The sequence below is a fragment of the Macrobrachium nipponense genome, chromosome 5 (genome assembly GCF_015104395.2).
Source record: "Macrobrachium nipponense isolate FS-2020 chromosome 5, ASM1510439v2, whole genome shotgun sequence".
In the NCBI taxonomy this organism is placed as follows: domain Eukaryota; kingdom Metazoa; phylum Arthropoda; class Malacostraca; order Decapoda; family Palaemonidae; genus Macrobrachium; species Macrobrachium nipponense.
The window spans coordinates 96,866,459-96,884,814 of record NC_061107.1 but is presented as its reverse complement, the minus strand read 5'-3'; the positions used below and the strand labels follow the sequence as shown (position 1 = coordinate 96,884,814).

The 18,356-nt window shown below is 39.5% G+C and overlaps 2 protein-coding genes across 5 annotated transcripts in view; both read right to left on the bottom strand.

Annotated features, from left to right (window-relative positions):
- LOC135215538 (polyadenylate-binding protein 2-like) overlaps positions 1 to 18,356 on the bottom strand; it is a 175,224-nt gene that overhangs the window by 98,411 nt on the left and 58,457 nt on the right. The gene's annotated exons all lie outside the window — the stretch shown is intronic.
- The window catches only part of LOC135215536 (uncharacterized), a 116,681-nt gene continuing 103,291 nt past the window's right edge, over positions 4,967 to 18,356 (bottom strand). For all 4 annotated transcript variants that reach the window (XM_064250368.1, XM_064250366.1, XM_064250367.1 and 1 more), the window contains exon 2: positions 4,967 to 11,864. In XM_064250368.1, the coding sequence (XP_064106438.1) occupies positions 6,579 to 11,696 (5,118 nt within the window). In that variant the 5' untranslated portion in view covers positions 11,697 to 11,864 and the 3' untranslated portion in view covers positions 4,967 to 6,578. The remainder of the gene's footprint in view (positions 11,865 to 18,356) is intronic.

The following is an 18,356-nucleotide window of genomic DNA, read 5'->3' as shown; positions in this document are numbered from 1 at the left end:
TATTCCGCCACATTCTGTCTGCCAGGAACATATCAGGTTGACAACTCGAGAGAGGTGACCTGCCCATTCGTGCATCTGCATTGCCAACTTGTAGAGTGGAAGTGTGAGTCCCTCCTTGCTTGTTGAGTGCATCACTTTGAGTGTTGCCACTCACCAGTACAACAAGGTGGCCCAAAATCTTATTGGAATGTCACCTGACCTAAGAACAAACTCAAGGGCAAGTTCAACTCACAAGACCGAAGCCAGATTTGAGCCGTGGAGGCATCCTCAAGAGTACTACGCTTATAGAAAAGCAGGATAAATCTAAAAATTGCATGATAGCCAAGTCATTTGCAGTATGGACAAGCTGGGCCCTCTTCCTCAAGAGGAAGTTCAGCCTGTCTGGCCCCTTGCCCATTCCTGGAATCATTATGTCTGAATGATATTATGTGTACTGGGGGAAACATCACGGGCCCTCCAAGATCCGCTGTGAGAATATGATTCAGAACAAGAATTAACCAATGTATTATGTATCAACCTTATATTCAGTAGCCAAAGGCAAGTAAAGGGGACAGGAACAAGTATGGCCATGTCTTACACATACACATGCACTTCCCAGGTCTGTGGTGAAAAAACACACAGGGGTATGGATCCTGAGAGGGGATGTCTCAAACAAGAGAACACTCTGCACATGCACAATCTGTAGACCTTGCAAGCGCTGCATGAAAAGGTAGTGCTAGCTAGACCCAACATACCTCCAAAGTTGTACAGAGAGAAGAACCTACCTTCTTCCTGCACAATATGTCTATAGACTTTGTGTACCCAGAGAGACCGGTGGTGTGTGTTTGCTCCACCTATTGTGCCTCCAGAGAACCATAAAGGGTGGGAGCTATCCCATTCCATTGTGCATGCACAGTCCCAAGACTGGGCACAAAAGGAGCAAGTGGAGTGCACTGACTCATCAATGGGTGAATCCACAGAGACTAAGAGGCAAGTTCAGAGCAATACTCATGTCTAAGTAGTTTGGAATAGAGCACCAAGAAGTCTTGGATAGAGTATGTACCAAGAACTCTCAATGGTCAGCCTTACTCAAAGCTAGATGATCACTCATACAGGTGATAGTGATCTACCATTCATCCTACGAGTAAATGCTCCTCACCCCTGGACTGAAATGGGGGTGAACTTGCTACTGGGAATGGAATGGAAATAGGGAATGGAATGGAAATAGCAGGGGTAGAAAGAGAATCTCAAAGGATTCAGTGAAGTTAGTGAGGAAATGCTCACAAAAATGAGGCCAGAAAGCACATTTTGATCTTCCTTCTGTCTCTGCCACAGGAGATGAAATACCTGTGAAGGTCAATGGTAATGGGGGAGCATGAGGAATCCAGATTGTCCATGCCCTTATAACATCCATGTTCCTGTTTTTTCTTCATACCCAGATATGAAAACAAACAGCCATATTCAAAACAAAGAGAAAATACCAATCAACCATCCAAGGGCAGTAAGTGGAAAAGGAGGAGCATAGTGACATCTTCCCTTCCCAGCAGCCAAAGAAAGTGTGCTTAGTGTAAGAAGGTGAGAGAGGGATATTCCCAACTACGTACAGTGCGTTTACTTTTCTAGATCGCTGTGGTGTGGCTTGTTCAGATATCATACGTTGCCAATCTTCATGTTATGGTAATCATATTAGCTTCATGGAGTCTATTGAAAAAGTTTTCATTCCTTGAAATGTGGTTCTTTGTTTCCATCAGATATTTTGAATATATCTTATTTCGTATATTCTTCGTTAAAACCTGTTTCATTAACGAAATTGAAGAAATGGCATATTTTTTCCCCGACGATGCCAGATCTGAGTTTAGGGGACCTATGATTTTAAAGAGGATTTAAAAGGTTACAGTCAATATCATTAAAGGATACTTGCTCTCGATCACCCACTGTGACAAGTATGAACAGCCCAGCCCAAGTGACTCCTGTAAACATCTTCACCCACCACTTGAGGCCAAGGAAATAAGTCTATAATTTCCTGAAATTCTTCATTTTATAAAAACATCATGAGGGTCCTGTAACTGATGTTACAAAGGCTATCAAGCAAACATCTGAAGCAACAAATGTCAGAAATGATTATTCGTAGACGTAAGAAGCAAGAGAGGCAGGAAATATAGAGGAATCTCCAGTGTTTCAAAAAAGAAAAGAGAAAGCAAGTCCTGTGACTGACTTGTAAGATTTTGATAAAAATGTTATGCAAACAAGGAATGAGTGGTTGTCTTTTCTAAGGCTTAATAGTTCGATTGACTTATGAATTTATGTTTCAAGTCCAAACACCGGAGTCAACAGGCCATTCAGCGCATCATAATTATAGAAAGAGAAAGAAGGAATAGGTAAACAGAATCGGGAATAAAAAAAAAATAAAACGTTAACAGGGAAGAAGCAAACCCTTTCCCTTGACTCCCAAGGTCTAAAGCGAATCCTCCTAAGAAGGATTACATCTGCGGGAAGCATTTAATGGAACTTACATACAGGTAGATATGACAACTCTGCCTTTCTACCTGGCCCCACCAGAACGATCTTAGAAAAGGAAACGCACTATAACAGCCCTAAACACAAGTTAAATCCCATATTACATAGCTTAACAACTGCACAAAGATCAAGTTGAAGGTACTCCTATATTACAAGGACAGTTTGTATTTTCAAAGGAGCAACAAACTGTTGACTGCCTTTTCAATGTAATTTTTTCCTTAAGTCATTATTTAGTAGCAGCAGGAGATTGTTGCCCATCAGGTCAAAGACTGCACAGGCAGTCCCTGGCTTACGACGGGTTCGGCTTACGACGTTCCAAGGTTACAACGCTCTTCAATTATACTATTTATCAGAAATTATTTCCATGTTTACGACGCATGTTCCAGGGTTATGGCGACTACAACGCTGATCTAGCAGGAGAAATATGACTCCAAAAATGCAAAATAATCAATATTTGCAGGGTTTTTTTTATGAAAAATGCAATGAGAATGCAGTTTACATAGTTTTTAATGCACCTAAAGCATTAAAAGTAAGATTTTCTTAGGATTTTTTATGATGTTCTGGCTTTCGATTTTCGGCTTACAACGCCTCAAAAAGAGAACCCCTGTCGTAACCAAGGGACTGCCTGTAATTGGATCCTCTATCTTGTGATTACATTTACTTGGAAGTATCCAGTCCCACTCTTCACTATGTGAGGTGTGCAGGTTATGGTGGCAGGGTAGGCACCGTGAGGTAGGTAGAGCATTTGTTGCCTCAGGAGATGCAATGGACTATACTGAGAGGGTTATCAGCATCTCTTAAGTAGTTTAACCATATGACAACGTCAAAACACTCGATGCTCAAAGGGCTATCAAGAGAGGGGAGCAAGTAAACGATCTGTCAGCAAAAGTCTAGATGAAATTCAAATGGAATACTCTGACTAAAAGTGAATAAAATAATCCTATTAATTAACATAAAATTTTTGTGTATAAAGCCTCTAATACACTAAGCAGCAGACGACTTAGTGCACAAACAGAGAAATGGAAGAAAATTGGAGAAGGTTCAACTACCAAATACAAAAGTCAACAGTCAGTGTGCGGTAAGAAAATTATATTACAAGTGATTATATAATGCAGTGATGAGGTGTCAAGGATTTGACAAAATTCTCAAAGACTGAGACAGTTTGGACATATGATAAAATGAGAGTGAGAGAATCTTGTCCCATCAGAAAATCCAGTGTTTAAATCAAGATGAATTAAAGATGTTGAGTGGAACATCATAAAAAAGACCCACAAGAGCAACTTAAGGTGCAAGTTAAGGAAGAGAACAAATAACACAAGCTTCTGGACTGTTATGAGGGAATGAATGTATGAAATTTGAGCCATATTATCTGATACTGGGGCCAGGGATATTCAACAACTAATGGCAATGAAATGTGAATGATGAAGTTTTATAAGAGAAAAAAAATACTTTCCACAAAAATGGACTACAAACATGCTAATGTATAGAAATTTATCACCAACACACATTTGCATATCAAAAGTTTATATGCCATGAAAAACAAATTTCTTTTGGAAAAGTCATAGGGGGATAAAGTAAAAAATTTTCAGCCACAATCTAAGTAAGATGAAGGCCATTCTTTCTCTTGCTACTAATGAATCTGGAGCAGTGCCCTAGAATGTGCTCAACAGACATGTTCCAATCTACACACACACACTGGCACACTGCTATCATTCAAAATATATTCATGAATGGGGTAATTATGCAAAACACTCAACTGGGTTAAGACAACTTCAACTTTTTGCTATAACATCAAGGATAATGATGGCTACATTATAACATTCTGTAAGGCAGTACAGCAGTTTGTGGGATGAGACCATACTGGTGAGCAACAGCCTAACCATTGACATCTTAAAAAATAAGGACTAGTAGTACTGAATATATGATAAAATTATGAGTTTTAGGGAGGAAAAATTGGGGTCAAATATTAATTGGTTACACATAGCAGGTTAAGAGGATATTTCAGTGGGATAATGAAGTGGTTAGTCTTAAAGGTAATCCTTACTCCCCAGGTCTCCAATGGTGTCAGAACAGTGAAGGTCTACCTATACTGTATCCTGTCATAAATAAATTCAAGAATGTGGTTTTCGAGAAAAAAATTAAATAAATAAATAAAATAGTTCCTCCTTGCACAGGCCAAACTCACTTGACCAACATGACATCTTGATGAACAAACAAAGAACCCCAACCCAGTGAAACACATTTTGTAACTGTCCTAACTTCTAACAGCAAATCTTGGTGGTGGCCCCACTGAAGAAATTGTTAAACTTCAACATCTCCACCTAATCCAATATTTAGTTTTAAGCTGCAACCTGTTAATATTTAATTTTTTTTTTAGATATATTAAAACATTTTTAGAGATTCCAAGGTAAGAGTTGTCCAAGCATTTGTGTATTTTTAACCCACTACCTGGTTCTAAGTCCTGGTCTCTATGTACTAATGCTTTGCTCCACTCCTTTCATATACTGGTGAGGTATTGTGATGTTGTGTTTTTCAACAAATAGAATGCTTTCTTTCTTTTGAAAGTCTTTATTGTACTCTACATCATACTATATTATTTGCATACATTATATACACTAATATATACTGTATATGTAATAAAAATATACATACAGTATATGTCTGATTACAACAGACAAATTTAACATATCTTTCAAACTACAGTACAGTAATTGTATTGCTAGAATCAGTCCTTGGAACTTCCTAACAAGGGAAGTTAACTGGTGGTAAGTGAGTGGCTGGGAGGGAAACCCCCACTAGCCCATTGTCACCATACATGTTCTCCTTCAGCATAGGGACTAAATAGTGTGGTTTGAGGCAGAATTATAAAAGGCTCTGGTCTGTAATACCTAAAAAATACAAATTAGTACTCTGAAATATTTAACTGCTTATATAAGAATAAAAGCCATTGCCATTTACATCGATATGCTAGTTCAGGGTATAAAACCGTCTCATCTGGATCACAACCATCTCGCCTGGATCACCACCATACAAGTCCAAGAGAGGAAGCCCAAAAGCTTCTCTTCTCTCACTGGAACTGACTGATTCTGGGTTTTTGACACAAACTTGAGAACACAAAACTCAGGGCGAGATTCCTAACCCTCCCAATGCCAAAGATAGATACCTAGGAATACTGACAGAAGGCCACAGAAATGATTTGATGGCATCAAGGGGGAAGTATTTCCCAGACAAAGGACACTCTTCTTCACATCTTTCACATTACATCGCTCATTCTTCTTTGACATCAATTTCACACCCCCCCCCAAAAAAAAAAATAAATAAATAAATAAAAGGAAAACAATCAGCTTAGCAGTCAAAAATACCACAGCAAGATGTTCTTGTCTGACAGTAGCAGAAGAAAAAGTTGAAGACAGCACGCAAAGGGAGTTTCCCCCAAATTATCCACATACCACCAGCCAGCTACCATATTACCCAGTTTAAAATGACCAACCCTAGATCATAGCAATAAACTCTGTATAACAGGTAATAGCAGTTTGTATTCTCATAAGAGAATCAACCAGGTTAACCCTAAAACATTAAGAAATATGGTAATATTTACATTTCTTAAAAAAATTTAACTTTATCACTGAGCTGACTATCAGCTATGTCTATAAAAAGATCTGGAATAATATGCTGTATATACAAAACTTCAGCAGACACAATGACTAATTGCTCCTCAGTAGCCCAAGGGCAAAATAAATAAATTTTTTACTGACTGGTATACTATACACAACTTAGAATACAAAAATAAACTTTGCTTCCTAACATTACAGCTCTATACAAATGAGATATCTACTCCCATGTAATCATCCTTCAGGTACTTTTAATTTTGTAAAAGCAATTCTCAATTACAGTAAACAAACTTCTAATGCTAATGTATAAAGGTATCATCAATCTAGGATTGTTTCTCAAACCTATAATCAGTAATACAATAAATGAACATCCAATGAATCGAAGGTATCACCGATTTGGATTATTTCTTAAAAGGAAAATTTCAGTACTAATATAATAAATGAACTTCCACAACAAAAGGGTACCACTGATTACACAAGCAAACTACCATGCTCTGATAATTTTCTTAGTGTTTCTTGTGGAAGATATTCCAATTTCACATAAACCTTTTTCAAGCAATGCTTCTTTCTATCAGTACTGCATTTCACTTCATCATATAAACTGTTTTTTCTGGAATTTCTTCTGGAATTTCCATCTACCACCTGACATTCATTACCTACTGAATGTTGGTTTGTATTTCCCTTCCTTTTTCTAGACTTCCTAAAGCACGGCTCAACCCATTTCGTGTTTTGTTTATCCATTGACTTAGGAATGCAATTCTGCAAATTCCCTTGAAATTTTCTTAATTGTGTAAATTGACGTCTACCAATACTAACGCGATTACTTTCACGTATTTTGTAGGAATGACCAGTGTTATCTTTAAGCAACTTCCTCTGTTGTCCCCTCAAAGATTTTACCTTAAACTTTTCACTCAATTTACCACAGACAATAATGTTCTTTCTGCGTTTCAATGAACCATTTGACTTCGGTCCAGATGAAGTTTTTTTCTTAAATTTGTTCTCAGTTACCTCTCCGACATTTAATGAACATTTCTCAACTAACAGCCCACGAAAACAATTACTATCTCCAAACCCTGGCTCAACAATCTTTTCCTGTGGAGTAACAGATTCTTGCCCATACTGTTCACAGCTTTCCTGAACAACTTCACTCTTAGTGTCCTTAACTGTCTTACCTAAACTGTTTCTCCCTTGACTCTTCACTGCCAGTTCCTTTACTTCTCCATTATCTATAATACCCAATGCTTCAGGACTGAAGTTACCATCACAAAACAGTTCCGATTTCTTTTCTTCAAGAAGTCTGTTCTGGGGCTTTTGTGCCTTCTCCTCATGCCTTCCAAGAAATGCTCCGTGAATTTTCATTGCTGTATTAGGTTCGTTTGTTGAATTAGTATTTCTCCTCCTCTTTTGGGACAATTGCGGTCTTTCTTCACAACTGTCCTCAAAGTTCATCTTACAAGTACCAGGTTTAACTTCATCACCTATGAATTCATGTCTGTGCCCATAATTCATGTTCTTACGTACTGGCCTGAGAAGTGTGTTTCTTTCTCTAATGTAGTCATCACCCCCTTTCCCAGGAGTCTCTCTTTCTGGCTGAACAACTAATTCTGGATCAGTACTAGATTTCATCCTTACATTTTCACTTCCAATTTTTTCCCTGGGTTTAACTTTTCCTTTCAACATTTTCCCACTAAGGAAATCCCGAAATCTTTCAAAAAGTTGTGCCTCTGTTAGACAAAGATTCAAATGTCTACTAATCTTATACATTTCAAAGTCATCAGAAATTGTTAAAAGCTCACTATTACCCATTAAAGCACTGAAAACTTCATTTACCTGATTTTGCACACAATCATACAAGTTGTTCACCAATGTGCCCAAAATATTACCTCCAAATTCATTTCTGTTTTTCATGTGAGTAAATCTAGAAATTATGCTCTCTGTTTCTGTTAGCTCAAACATAAATCTTGTACTACCCTCATTTACCCATCCTCGTTTTATCCATGGATGACGATCATAAGTTGCAAAATTTCTCTTCAAAATTGGAAAAAAATTATTTTCAAATTGCAGCAATAGCTCTGAAGGAACAAATCCCATAAGTTTGGCCATTCTAAATTGATTAAGAAGCTCCTTTTCATTTGGACTGTTACACAGTCCTTCAGATCCAACAAATAACTTTACTATTTTTTCAACCAAATCTGATGACTGGCTAGAATTGAAGTGGTCCTTTACCATCTGCAAAACATGGTGTTTCACATCATCAGAACATATAAGTTTACAACTTTTTGGAAACCTATCTAATGACTGTTGCAATGCTTTGCTAACATCAGTTCCCAAAACCAGTGGGTTCTGTTTTCCTCCTCTCACCTGGCCATGAATTTTACTCATTCTTTTTTTAATATGAGATAAAAACACATTATACGTCAAACAATCATCATCTTTATGAAGGAATACTGGACCAATAAATACAGGATGTTCACCTGTCAGACCATGAATTACAGAATAATTTATGTAGGTCAAGACAGTAACATTAAAAGCTTGGTTTTTAAATAATGTTTTCACACCAAGTACAGAAGGATGGAAATCAGAACAACAAAACTGATACAAATTCAGCAACTGCTCTTCTTTATATAATGTCAATGAAGTTATTTCACCTTTCCTATACTCTATGTGATGAATAAAGCTATCTCTCACATCATCTGAAATAGGAAATAAAACATCCTTCAACAAACTGTCTGATTCTTTCAGAAGAGAAGACAAAGGCTGTGTTATATTTTGTCCAACAGTGCTCTTTACAAATTTTTGTTTACTATCATGGGCACCTTTCCAAGAATCTGACTGCAATGAATGAACAGATTCCTGACATGCTTCGCTATCCACGGCATATTCCACACAGGCTAAATTTGTTGGCAATGGAGCCAAGTGAGGAGGTACTTTAGTTATCCAGGTAATCTGTCTCTTGCAACCTCCAGACTTTCTCCATGTTGATGTAAGACGATCAATACCCAAAATGCTGTCATAAGTTGGTTGTGGTAATAATGGCACACCATTCTTCACACAATAAAAGCCACGTTTTTTAAATATTTGGACATCAGACTTTGACTCTGGTAGAGTAGCATACATTTCATGAGTCACTTCACTTCCTGAATACCTGTCGCTCTCACCACACAAGTCTTTTACCTTTTCAATTCCTACAATGAAATACATATTATTATTCAATCCTTCTGGAATTTTGTCAACAGGTTTAGCAGAGCGCAGTGCTTGAAGCAGTTGCCTTGGGGACAAAAACTTCCCTTCAGGTAAAGGTGCACCTTCACTGCATGTTGTTCTGTCTTTGTCTGTTGCGCTCTCAACATGATTATCACTTTTGTTCACTAACGGCCCCTGACGGAACAACCTTAAATATTCTACACAAGCAGTGTGAGGAACAACTGAACAAAGGACCTTAGGGGCTCTAACTACCCAGGTAATTCTTCTCCAAAGACCTAAGCTTGAGGCATGACTTCTGTAAATTTCCAGTATACTGTTGGACGATGGCTGTGGATCATACAATTCATATTTCACATCATTGCCCACCTTTTTCTGTCTGTAATACAGTTCATCCTCTACATAACATCTCTCATATGACCCCATTTTATGTACAATAAAGCTTATAATAAGAGAGTGACTATTATGCCATGGGCCAAACACATCAAAATCAGAACTTATTTCCCTTGTCTCTCGACAAAACAAATTTGAAGTGTCATTACATATAAAGTATACATCATCTTTAACACAATCTGGTATATAAGACAAGCTATCTCTTGATACTAACGCTGCCAACAAGGTATCAATGTCTAAAAAGTTGCCTTCTGGTAATGGAATACCATATGTCAGAGCAGATTTGTGAGGCAATGAAGTCCCATCCTGACCACTCCTATTATTATGAACTGGAAAGGGTACATTACTAAACTTTTCACCATCAATAAACCCTTCCAAACCACTAACATATTCAACACACACACTCAGAGAAATACTAGAATGCAAGTATGACGGTACATTTGTGATCAACGTGATACGCCTTTGAAGACTAAATGGTGCTTGTGCTGAGCCATAATTTCTTTTGACAATTAAAATATCATCTGTTGTTGGTTGAGGATTCATGGGAGTTTTCTCACTGTTCAAAAAGTAATTTCCATTCTTTAAAACTAGCCTTTCGAATTCTCCAGTTTTCTTGCCATAAAAAGCCTCTGTAGTTTCAAGACAACCAACCCAAGAAAATTCATCTATATATAATTTTGAAAGAGAAATGCTTTCACCACCCTGTATATTTTGCTTAACAATGAAATATAGATTTTTCTTGAAACCTCTTGGTATTATATCCAACGGGGTACATGAAATAAGTGCATGAATAAGATCTTGCATATCTAAAAACTTTCCCTCAGGTAAAGGTGTACCTTCCATGAAATTACTAAATAAACTACTGCTTACATTACCACTGCCACAATTAGAAGCAACAACTGAAATTTTTCTGTCTTTACACTTTGCAGCAATGTCCGCATAAAGCTGCGATACATCTGTCTCATAACCTGTTACATCATTATTCTCAAAAGCCCTCCCTCCAACTCCTTCTCCACCCACTTTATAAACTGGAATTGAAGGAGGCATAGATTGGACATAAAAGTTTGAAGTGGTATAAAAATAGAGAGGTTTTGCTGCAAAATCACTTTTGACTCCATCTGCGTACAAAGGTTCAGGTTCATAAGGCAAATATTGAGGGAAACATTTTTCTATCTCCTCTACATTTAACACTGGAATATCAAACTCATATCCTTCACATTCTGAGTTACCATAAATAAAATGGGCATTTGAAGGGGATTCATAATTATTTTTTAGGTCGTATGTTCCACCATTAGCATTCAAGTTCACTTGTCCAACATCCTGACAACTCCCTGAATTAAAAATGGCACTTCCTTGTATTTTTCTGGTTTCTCCTTGATCTGCAGATGTATATGGTTCATCTTCAATTGAAGATACTTCAGGTGAAGTACCCGAATACTCGACACATGCAGTTCCTGGAAGAACCGGCCATATACGGACTGGCAATTTACTAATCCATGTAGCTCTCTTCTTGTAATCTGCACTTTCTAAATGACTAAAAGTTCTTGTATTAATTTCAAGAATATCATCATGTGATGGCTGTGGATTTAAAGGAACAAAAGTTCTCTCGCCACTTGTTAACTGTGGGATTACATACAAACTATTTCTATAAGCAACTCTTTTTAAGGCATTATTTGGTAGGCATACATATCGGGTTCGGTGAATTGAACTGCCCGATACCCAAGAACAATCGTCAGCAAAATCTAAATCTAATCCTGAATGTGTACAAACAAAGTACACATTACTCTTAGTGCCTCTTGGAATACATGATATTGCACTTTCACTGTTACAACATAGTACAGTAATGACAGTTCTAAGGTCAAAGAATTTGCCCTGAGGAAGCTCGGTTCCTAATCTGTGTTCAGGAAGCTCAGTTCCTAATCTGTGTTCAAGTCCAGCAACATTTCCAAACAACTCAAGGTCGCCAGCACCCAAGGTAGTAACAACAGATGCCATTCTTCTTTCCTTTGGCTATCCAATTTCATTTCATAAAACACTGGTGGCAAAACCAACAGTAAAACTTAGGACAACTATGTTGCAGAAGGTCACATTTCAAGGCCTCTTCTAATATGAAGGGTAGGAGCACATTTCAAGATCTTTCTTAAGATGCATGAACTCTGCAACCTGAAAATAAAATGATATAATATTACACACTTTCCCTTTGGCTTTGCTGTATATAAGGCTTGTTGGTACCATGATTTTTCTGAAACTTTAGTTTTGCTGAGAGAGAGAGAGAGAGAGAGAGAGAGAGAGAGAGAGAGAGAGAGAGAGAGAGAGAGAGAGAGAGAGAGAGAGAGAGAGAGAGAGAGAGAGAGAGAGAGAGACTCAAATTGGCCTGCTCCAGTATTCTCAAACAGGTCTACTATACCTTTACTTAAAAGCGGCAGCAATTGTAAGTCAAATCTTTTGAAACAGCACCATAAAGGCACATCCCAGAAAATATTACATCTCAAATTCATACGTTAAAAAGAAACTTTCTGACGGAAATTAAATGTCTAATTACTTTATCATTATCATGTATGCATACACAATCTTGAGGGATTACCAGAAAACCTACTTAACCGGCTCCCAATCCCTATTTACTGAACCAAGCTACTGTGCTTCCAAAAGTGTACAATGTTATTAATGAATATCCAGAGAGAGATGTGAGAGTAGTTGTTGGTAATATGAATGTGAACAATGATAGCATAGGGGATGTAATGGGCAACGAAGGCCTAAGATTGACTATAAACAAATGGGGTACATTTTATTAACTTTTGTACAGCAATTAATTTGATGATTAGAGGTTCTCTTTTCCAACAAAAGGGCTTCTATACAATTGGGCTTCTCTTGGTGGTAGTCACAGAAATCAAATATATCACATATCCATCAATTCCATTTAGGAACTATATACAGAAGCAGCTGATGGTATGATAACCAAACTGTCATTGCCACACTAGCACAGAAATGATGAGCTCCCAACAAAAAGTCAACAGTGTCTAGGTTTAATAGTGTAAAACTTCTCAAAGATAAACATCAAGAAGCCTTTTTAGCTAAGAGCTGAAATATATTTAAACTCTAAACCAGGTCTCAGGAGGTGCAGGCAATGAATGAGTACTATTGTGGTTTGACATCAAGAATATATGTCATTCAGCTGGAAAACGAATAAGATGTGAGGTAACACGACAGAAACCTTGGATTCCAAATGAGGCCTAAGATACAATAAAGGATAGACAGAAGCCAAAAGCGTATGTAGACGAATTTCATGGAGAAAATGCAGAATGCAAAGTAGAATGCACTGAGTAGTTAAGTCTCAATAATGAAGTTACAATAAAAAAGAAATCTGAGAATACTTGGACAAACAGTATAATAATGTTGACAAAGCCATGTAATTAGGGAGTGACAATGCTGTTACGAAAGCCAAAAGAATTGTTAATGAAATTTCCAAGGCAAAAACAAAAAGATGACAATGCAGCACTGTACCTCTCAAAAGGAAGAATGAGTTATTAACTTCCGAAGATGAAAGACAGCAATGATTGCAACAATTTACAGAGATATGACAAGAGGATAACCTGATAGCTATACCAGATGATAAAAACATTGTCTGTTCAGGGTCAAATCAACAATAAAGAAACTTATGAGATAGAAAATGACTTATTTATGATAAAATAAGATTTTATGTATACTTACCAAGTAGTTACATAGCTATAGTTTCTAAAACCGTCGGCAGCTAGAATTTTTGAAATTTGCGGAAGCACTAGTTTGTTTTGGCCAGGTGATACACCCACCCCCCCCCACCCCCCCCCCCCGGCCCACTATCGGGGGAGTGAGGAACCAACACCTCCGAAAATCAGTTGTTTATGCCCTATTATCCATGTGAGGGGAGGAGGGCGGGCTTTGATCATGTAACTACTTGGTAAGTACTATACATAAAATCTTACCAAGTAGTTACATAGCTGAATCCCACATTGTAGGAGGTGGGATCCATGGATATGCTCACAACTTTTTAAAATTTAATAAATATAAAATATATATTTAGTGCTAGCATCCATGCAGATGCTTGTTGGTTCCTTACCTGTTAAGAGAGCTGAACAGTTGATTACTGCCTCTGGAAGTTGGTCGTCTTAACTCATAGGGACGTGGCGGTATAGCCATGGCTTGTCCTCTAAACAGTGGGGCCCATGCAGCTAAGGAATGTCTGTGGCTAGCATGGTCAACCAAAGGATGCCCCTGCCCAGGGCGCAGTACCAAATAACTAAATGTTACCAGAGTAAAAAAACATATCACCTCAAACATAACCATAAAATTCATACCCAACTCTACACATGACTGAAGGGTACTCCTAGTGCATTCATAGTACCTCCAGGCTCCCCTAAAAAACTCAACAACCTCGTTCAAGGCAAAGAGATACGCTAGGAAGGTATGACTTCCTACACACCCTTACCCAATGCTGTGCCCACCGCTAAATACGGACCCAGGGTACTGCAATTCTCATATACTGTTTCAATATCACGCAAGTAATGCAAGGCGAACACTGATTTACATTTCCAATACGTTGCTTGAATAATAGAGTCCAAAGAGAGATTGTGTTTAAACGCGAGAGAGGTTGCCACTGCTCTTACCTCGTGAGCTTTCACTTTAACTTTATTAAGGTCAGTTTCTTTCACTCTGTTTCTTTCACTTGTGAATGAGCATCTACAATCACGCTACGTAAGAAGAACGCCAGGGCGTTTTTAGACATCGGGCGCGCCGGATTCCTTACCGAACACCATAAACGATCGGACGGGACCCGAACTTTCTCTGTCCTTTGTAAATAACATTTCAGAGCTCTGACCGGGCATAGGAACCTCTCTTCTTCTTCCGGTCCTACCAAGTCCGTGAGGTTTTTGATACTGAACGAACGAGGCCACGGTTTGTACGGGATCTCGTTTTTTGCCAAAAACCCCAAGGTTAATGCATAAACAGCATTACCCTGTGCAAAGCCTATTCTCTTGTCCATGGCATTTATTTCACTCACTCTTTTAGCTGTAGACAGGGCTACTAGGAATAAGGCCTTTTTCGTCAAATCTGTCAACGATGCTCTATGCAATGGCTCACACGGAGTTTCCGACAACCACTTAACTACTGCATCTAGGTTCCAAGATAATATCTTCGAACCTTTGGGTTTTTCTATATCGAAGGACTTAATGAGATCTGCAAGATCTCTATTCGACGACACTTCCAATCCTCTGTGCTTGAAAACAGATCCCAACATCGCCTTATAGCCTTTGACAATCGCAGTTGACAGATTTCTATCTGTTCTCAAATATAAAAGAAAATCTGCTATATCTGTTTTAGTAGATGAAACATTCCGCTCTTTACACCAGGCTCTAAACACATCCCACTTTGCCTGATAGACTTTACTTGAAGATTCCCTCCTGCACTGTGCGATAGCTCTCGCCGCTTGTCTTGAAAACCCCTTCGCTCGTAAGAGTTGTCGGACAGTCTGTAAGCGGTTAGAGACAGAGTGGATAGTCCTTGATGGAACCTCCTGAAGTGGGGTTGTCTGAGTAGATCTGTTCTCTGAGGAAGTAACCTTGGCCAATCCACTAGCAGATCTAAAAGATCTGGAAACCATTCCTGCGCTGGCCAGAATGGAGCAATGAGTCATCGAAACGTTGTGATGCGTTCCGAATTTGTTGATGACTTCTCTCACCATCTTGAATGGAGGAAAAGCGTACAAGTCTTTGTTCGACCAATCCAAAAGCATCGCATCTGTCGACCATGCTTTCGGGTCCGGGGTTGGTGAACAGTAAAGGGGGAGACGATGGTTTCTTGCTCTGGCAAACAAATCTATCGTAGGTTTCCCCAAGAGTTTCCACAATTTGAGGCATACCACTAGGTTCATCATCCATTCCGTGTGAAGTAGTACTTGCCTCCTGCGGCTCAGTTCGTCTGCGAGAACATTGAGTTTCCCCTGAACAAACCTTGGAATTAATGTGGTTTGATTCCAATTCGCACATACCAGCAGGCTCCTTTCCGTCTCGCAAAGAGAAAACAAGTGTGTCCCTCCTTGTTTCTTTATGTAGGAGAGCGCTGTCGTGCTGTCTGAGTGTATCGCCACTACTTTGATGCGAACTTCGTCTGCGAACTTCAGCAATCCCCAGTGGATGGTGGTCAGTTCCTTCTGATTTATATGCCACTGTTTTTGTTCTGCATTCCAAATGCCTGATACTTCTTTGTCCCCAAGAATCGCTCCCCAACCTTAATCTGATGCGTCTGAAAAGAACACTAGGTTGGGACACTGCGGGAGGAGGGATCTCCCTTCTGCAAGTCTGTCTCTTAACTTCCACCATTGCAGGTCCTCTTTATTTCCTGTGTGATAGGGAACACAAGAGAGTCCGGAAACTTCTTCCTGTTCCAATTCGCTCTGAGGAAGAACTGTAGGTTCCTCATATGCAGTCTCCCTAGTGTCATGAACTGTTCTATTGAGGATAGAGTGCCCAAAAGACTCATCCATTCCTTTGCAGAGCATTCCTGGAGAGCTAAAAATTTCACTACCTTCTGTAGGCACAACTCAATTCTTTGTGGGGATGGAAAAGCCCAAAAACTCACTGAGTTGATCCTCATCCCCAAATAGACTATTTCCTGACTGGGGAGTAACTGCGATTTTCGTCTGTTTATTAAGTCCTAGATCCTGAGCTAAAGTCAGGGTTTTCTGAAGGTCCTCATGCACCTCTCCTTTGTTTGTGACCAGAGAAGCCAATCGTCCAAGTAAAGGGATATCCTTATCATGACTAGATGTAACCATTTCGCAATGGGAGGCTAGCACTCGGGTGAACACCTGTGGTGCGGTCGAAAGCCCAAAACACAGCGCTCTGAACTGGTATATTTTGTCCCTGAAGACAAAACGCAGAAACCTCTTTTGAGTTTTGGTGTATTGGGATGAGAAAATATGCATCCTCCATATCGATGGAGATCATCCAATCCCCTTGACGGATTTATGAAAGGACAGACTGATTCGTCTCCATCTTGAACTTTGTCTTTTGCACATAAAGGTTCAGTGTGCTTACATCCAATACGGGTCTCCATTCCCCTGATGACTTGGGGACAACAAACAAGACGATTGTAAAATCCTGGTGTTAATGGCTCCTCTACTAACTCTATTGCTTTCTTTTGAAAGAGACGAAACCTCTTCCGAAAGGGCGATGAACTTCTTTGAATTTTCTGAGTAGGCTGTCAAAGCTATCGGAGAGCCTGATAATAGTGGCTTTCTCTTGAACAGAATATCGTATCTTCTCTTAAAACCTTTACGACCCAAGGTTCCGCCCCTCTTCCTTCCCATTCTTCCCAAAACTGATGGAGCCTCGCTCCTACTGGCGCACGAAGGGCTGATACACTACTTCTTGGTTGAGGGATTGGTTGAGGTTTTTTTAAATAGATTTAAGGGTGAAACATGTTCTGCCCCTTGATCTTGGGAAATATCTACCGAATCCCCTGCCCCGAAAGGGTTGTCCTCAGCTGGCTGGCGAGGGGCATACACTAGGGATATTTTCTCTAGTCCGTTTAGTGGAATGCGAGAGAAGATCCTGTGTTGCTTTCTTCTGCAATTCGGAGGCAACTAGCACTACTGTCTCTTCTGGAAACAGGTGTTTCTTATCCAAGGACGAATACAACAAGGCAGACTTTTGGGTACGAGATACTCCCTTGGATGTGAAAGAACACCATAGTTCTCTCTTCTTTAGGATACCTAACATGAGGAGAGAGGCTAGTTCCGCGGAACCGTTTCTACTCCCCTTATCTAAACAGGAGATCACTCCCGAAATGTCTGTAAAAGCTTCGTCACTCAACATTGAATAGCTCTTCAGTTTATGTCCCAAGGCTCCTACTGTCCAGTCCAGGAAACTAAAAACTTCGAATACCTTAAAAGATATTCTTAATGAGGTGGTCTAATTCTGACGCCGTAAACATTATCTTGGCCGAGTTGAAAGCCGATCTTCTCGCGAGTCAATAAACACGGAGAAGTCTCCCTGGGTGGAGGCAGACACACCCAAAGAGAGAGCTTCTCCGGTTTCTTAACACAAGTGTCTCCTAGTTGAAAGACGAGGAGGGAAGCAGAAGTCGACCTTGCCTTGATCCCTCTTATCCTCAAGCCAAAAGTTAATTTTCTTTAAACGCTTTTCGAGCCGAAAAGGACAGTACTAGTTTCGGTAATTTCCTGGAGTCTTCCTGGTTGTCCCTCATATAAGAAGACACTGGAGACGTGGGGGTTACTGGCGAGAATGAATCTGAAAAATTGTCTACAAAGTAAAAAAGCAAGGCTTTGTAGGCAGTGAGAGAAGACTCTTTATCCTCCTCTTCTCCTTTCTCTTCTTCTTCGGCTGAAGAAATAGGTGATAAGGTCTCTACAGGTTGGATAGGGGGCGCCGCAGATTGAATAAAGCCTAAAATGCTGTCTAACTTATTCTGGATGGCTAACAGAGAATGATGGGGGCAGCCATCACCTGAAGTCCTGTCAGTAGGCCCGAAGCTAAAATTGATGACATAGACTGTCCGAGCACTTCAGACTGGTCCCTCTGTGCACTTGGTTGCATATATTCCTGTGGATGCTCAGGCGCTATTGGACGCTCGGGCGCTAGTGGGCGCTCTTGAACGCTC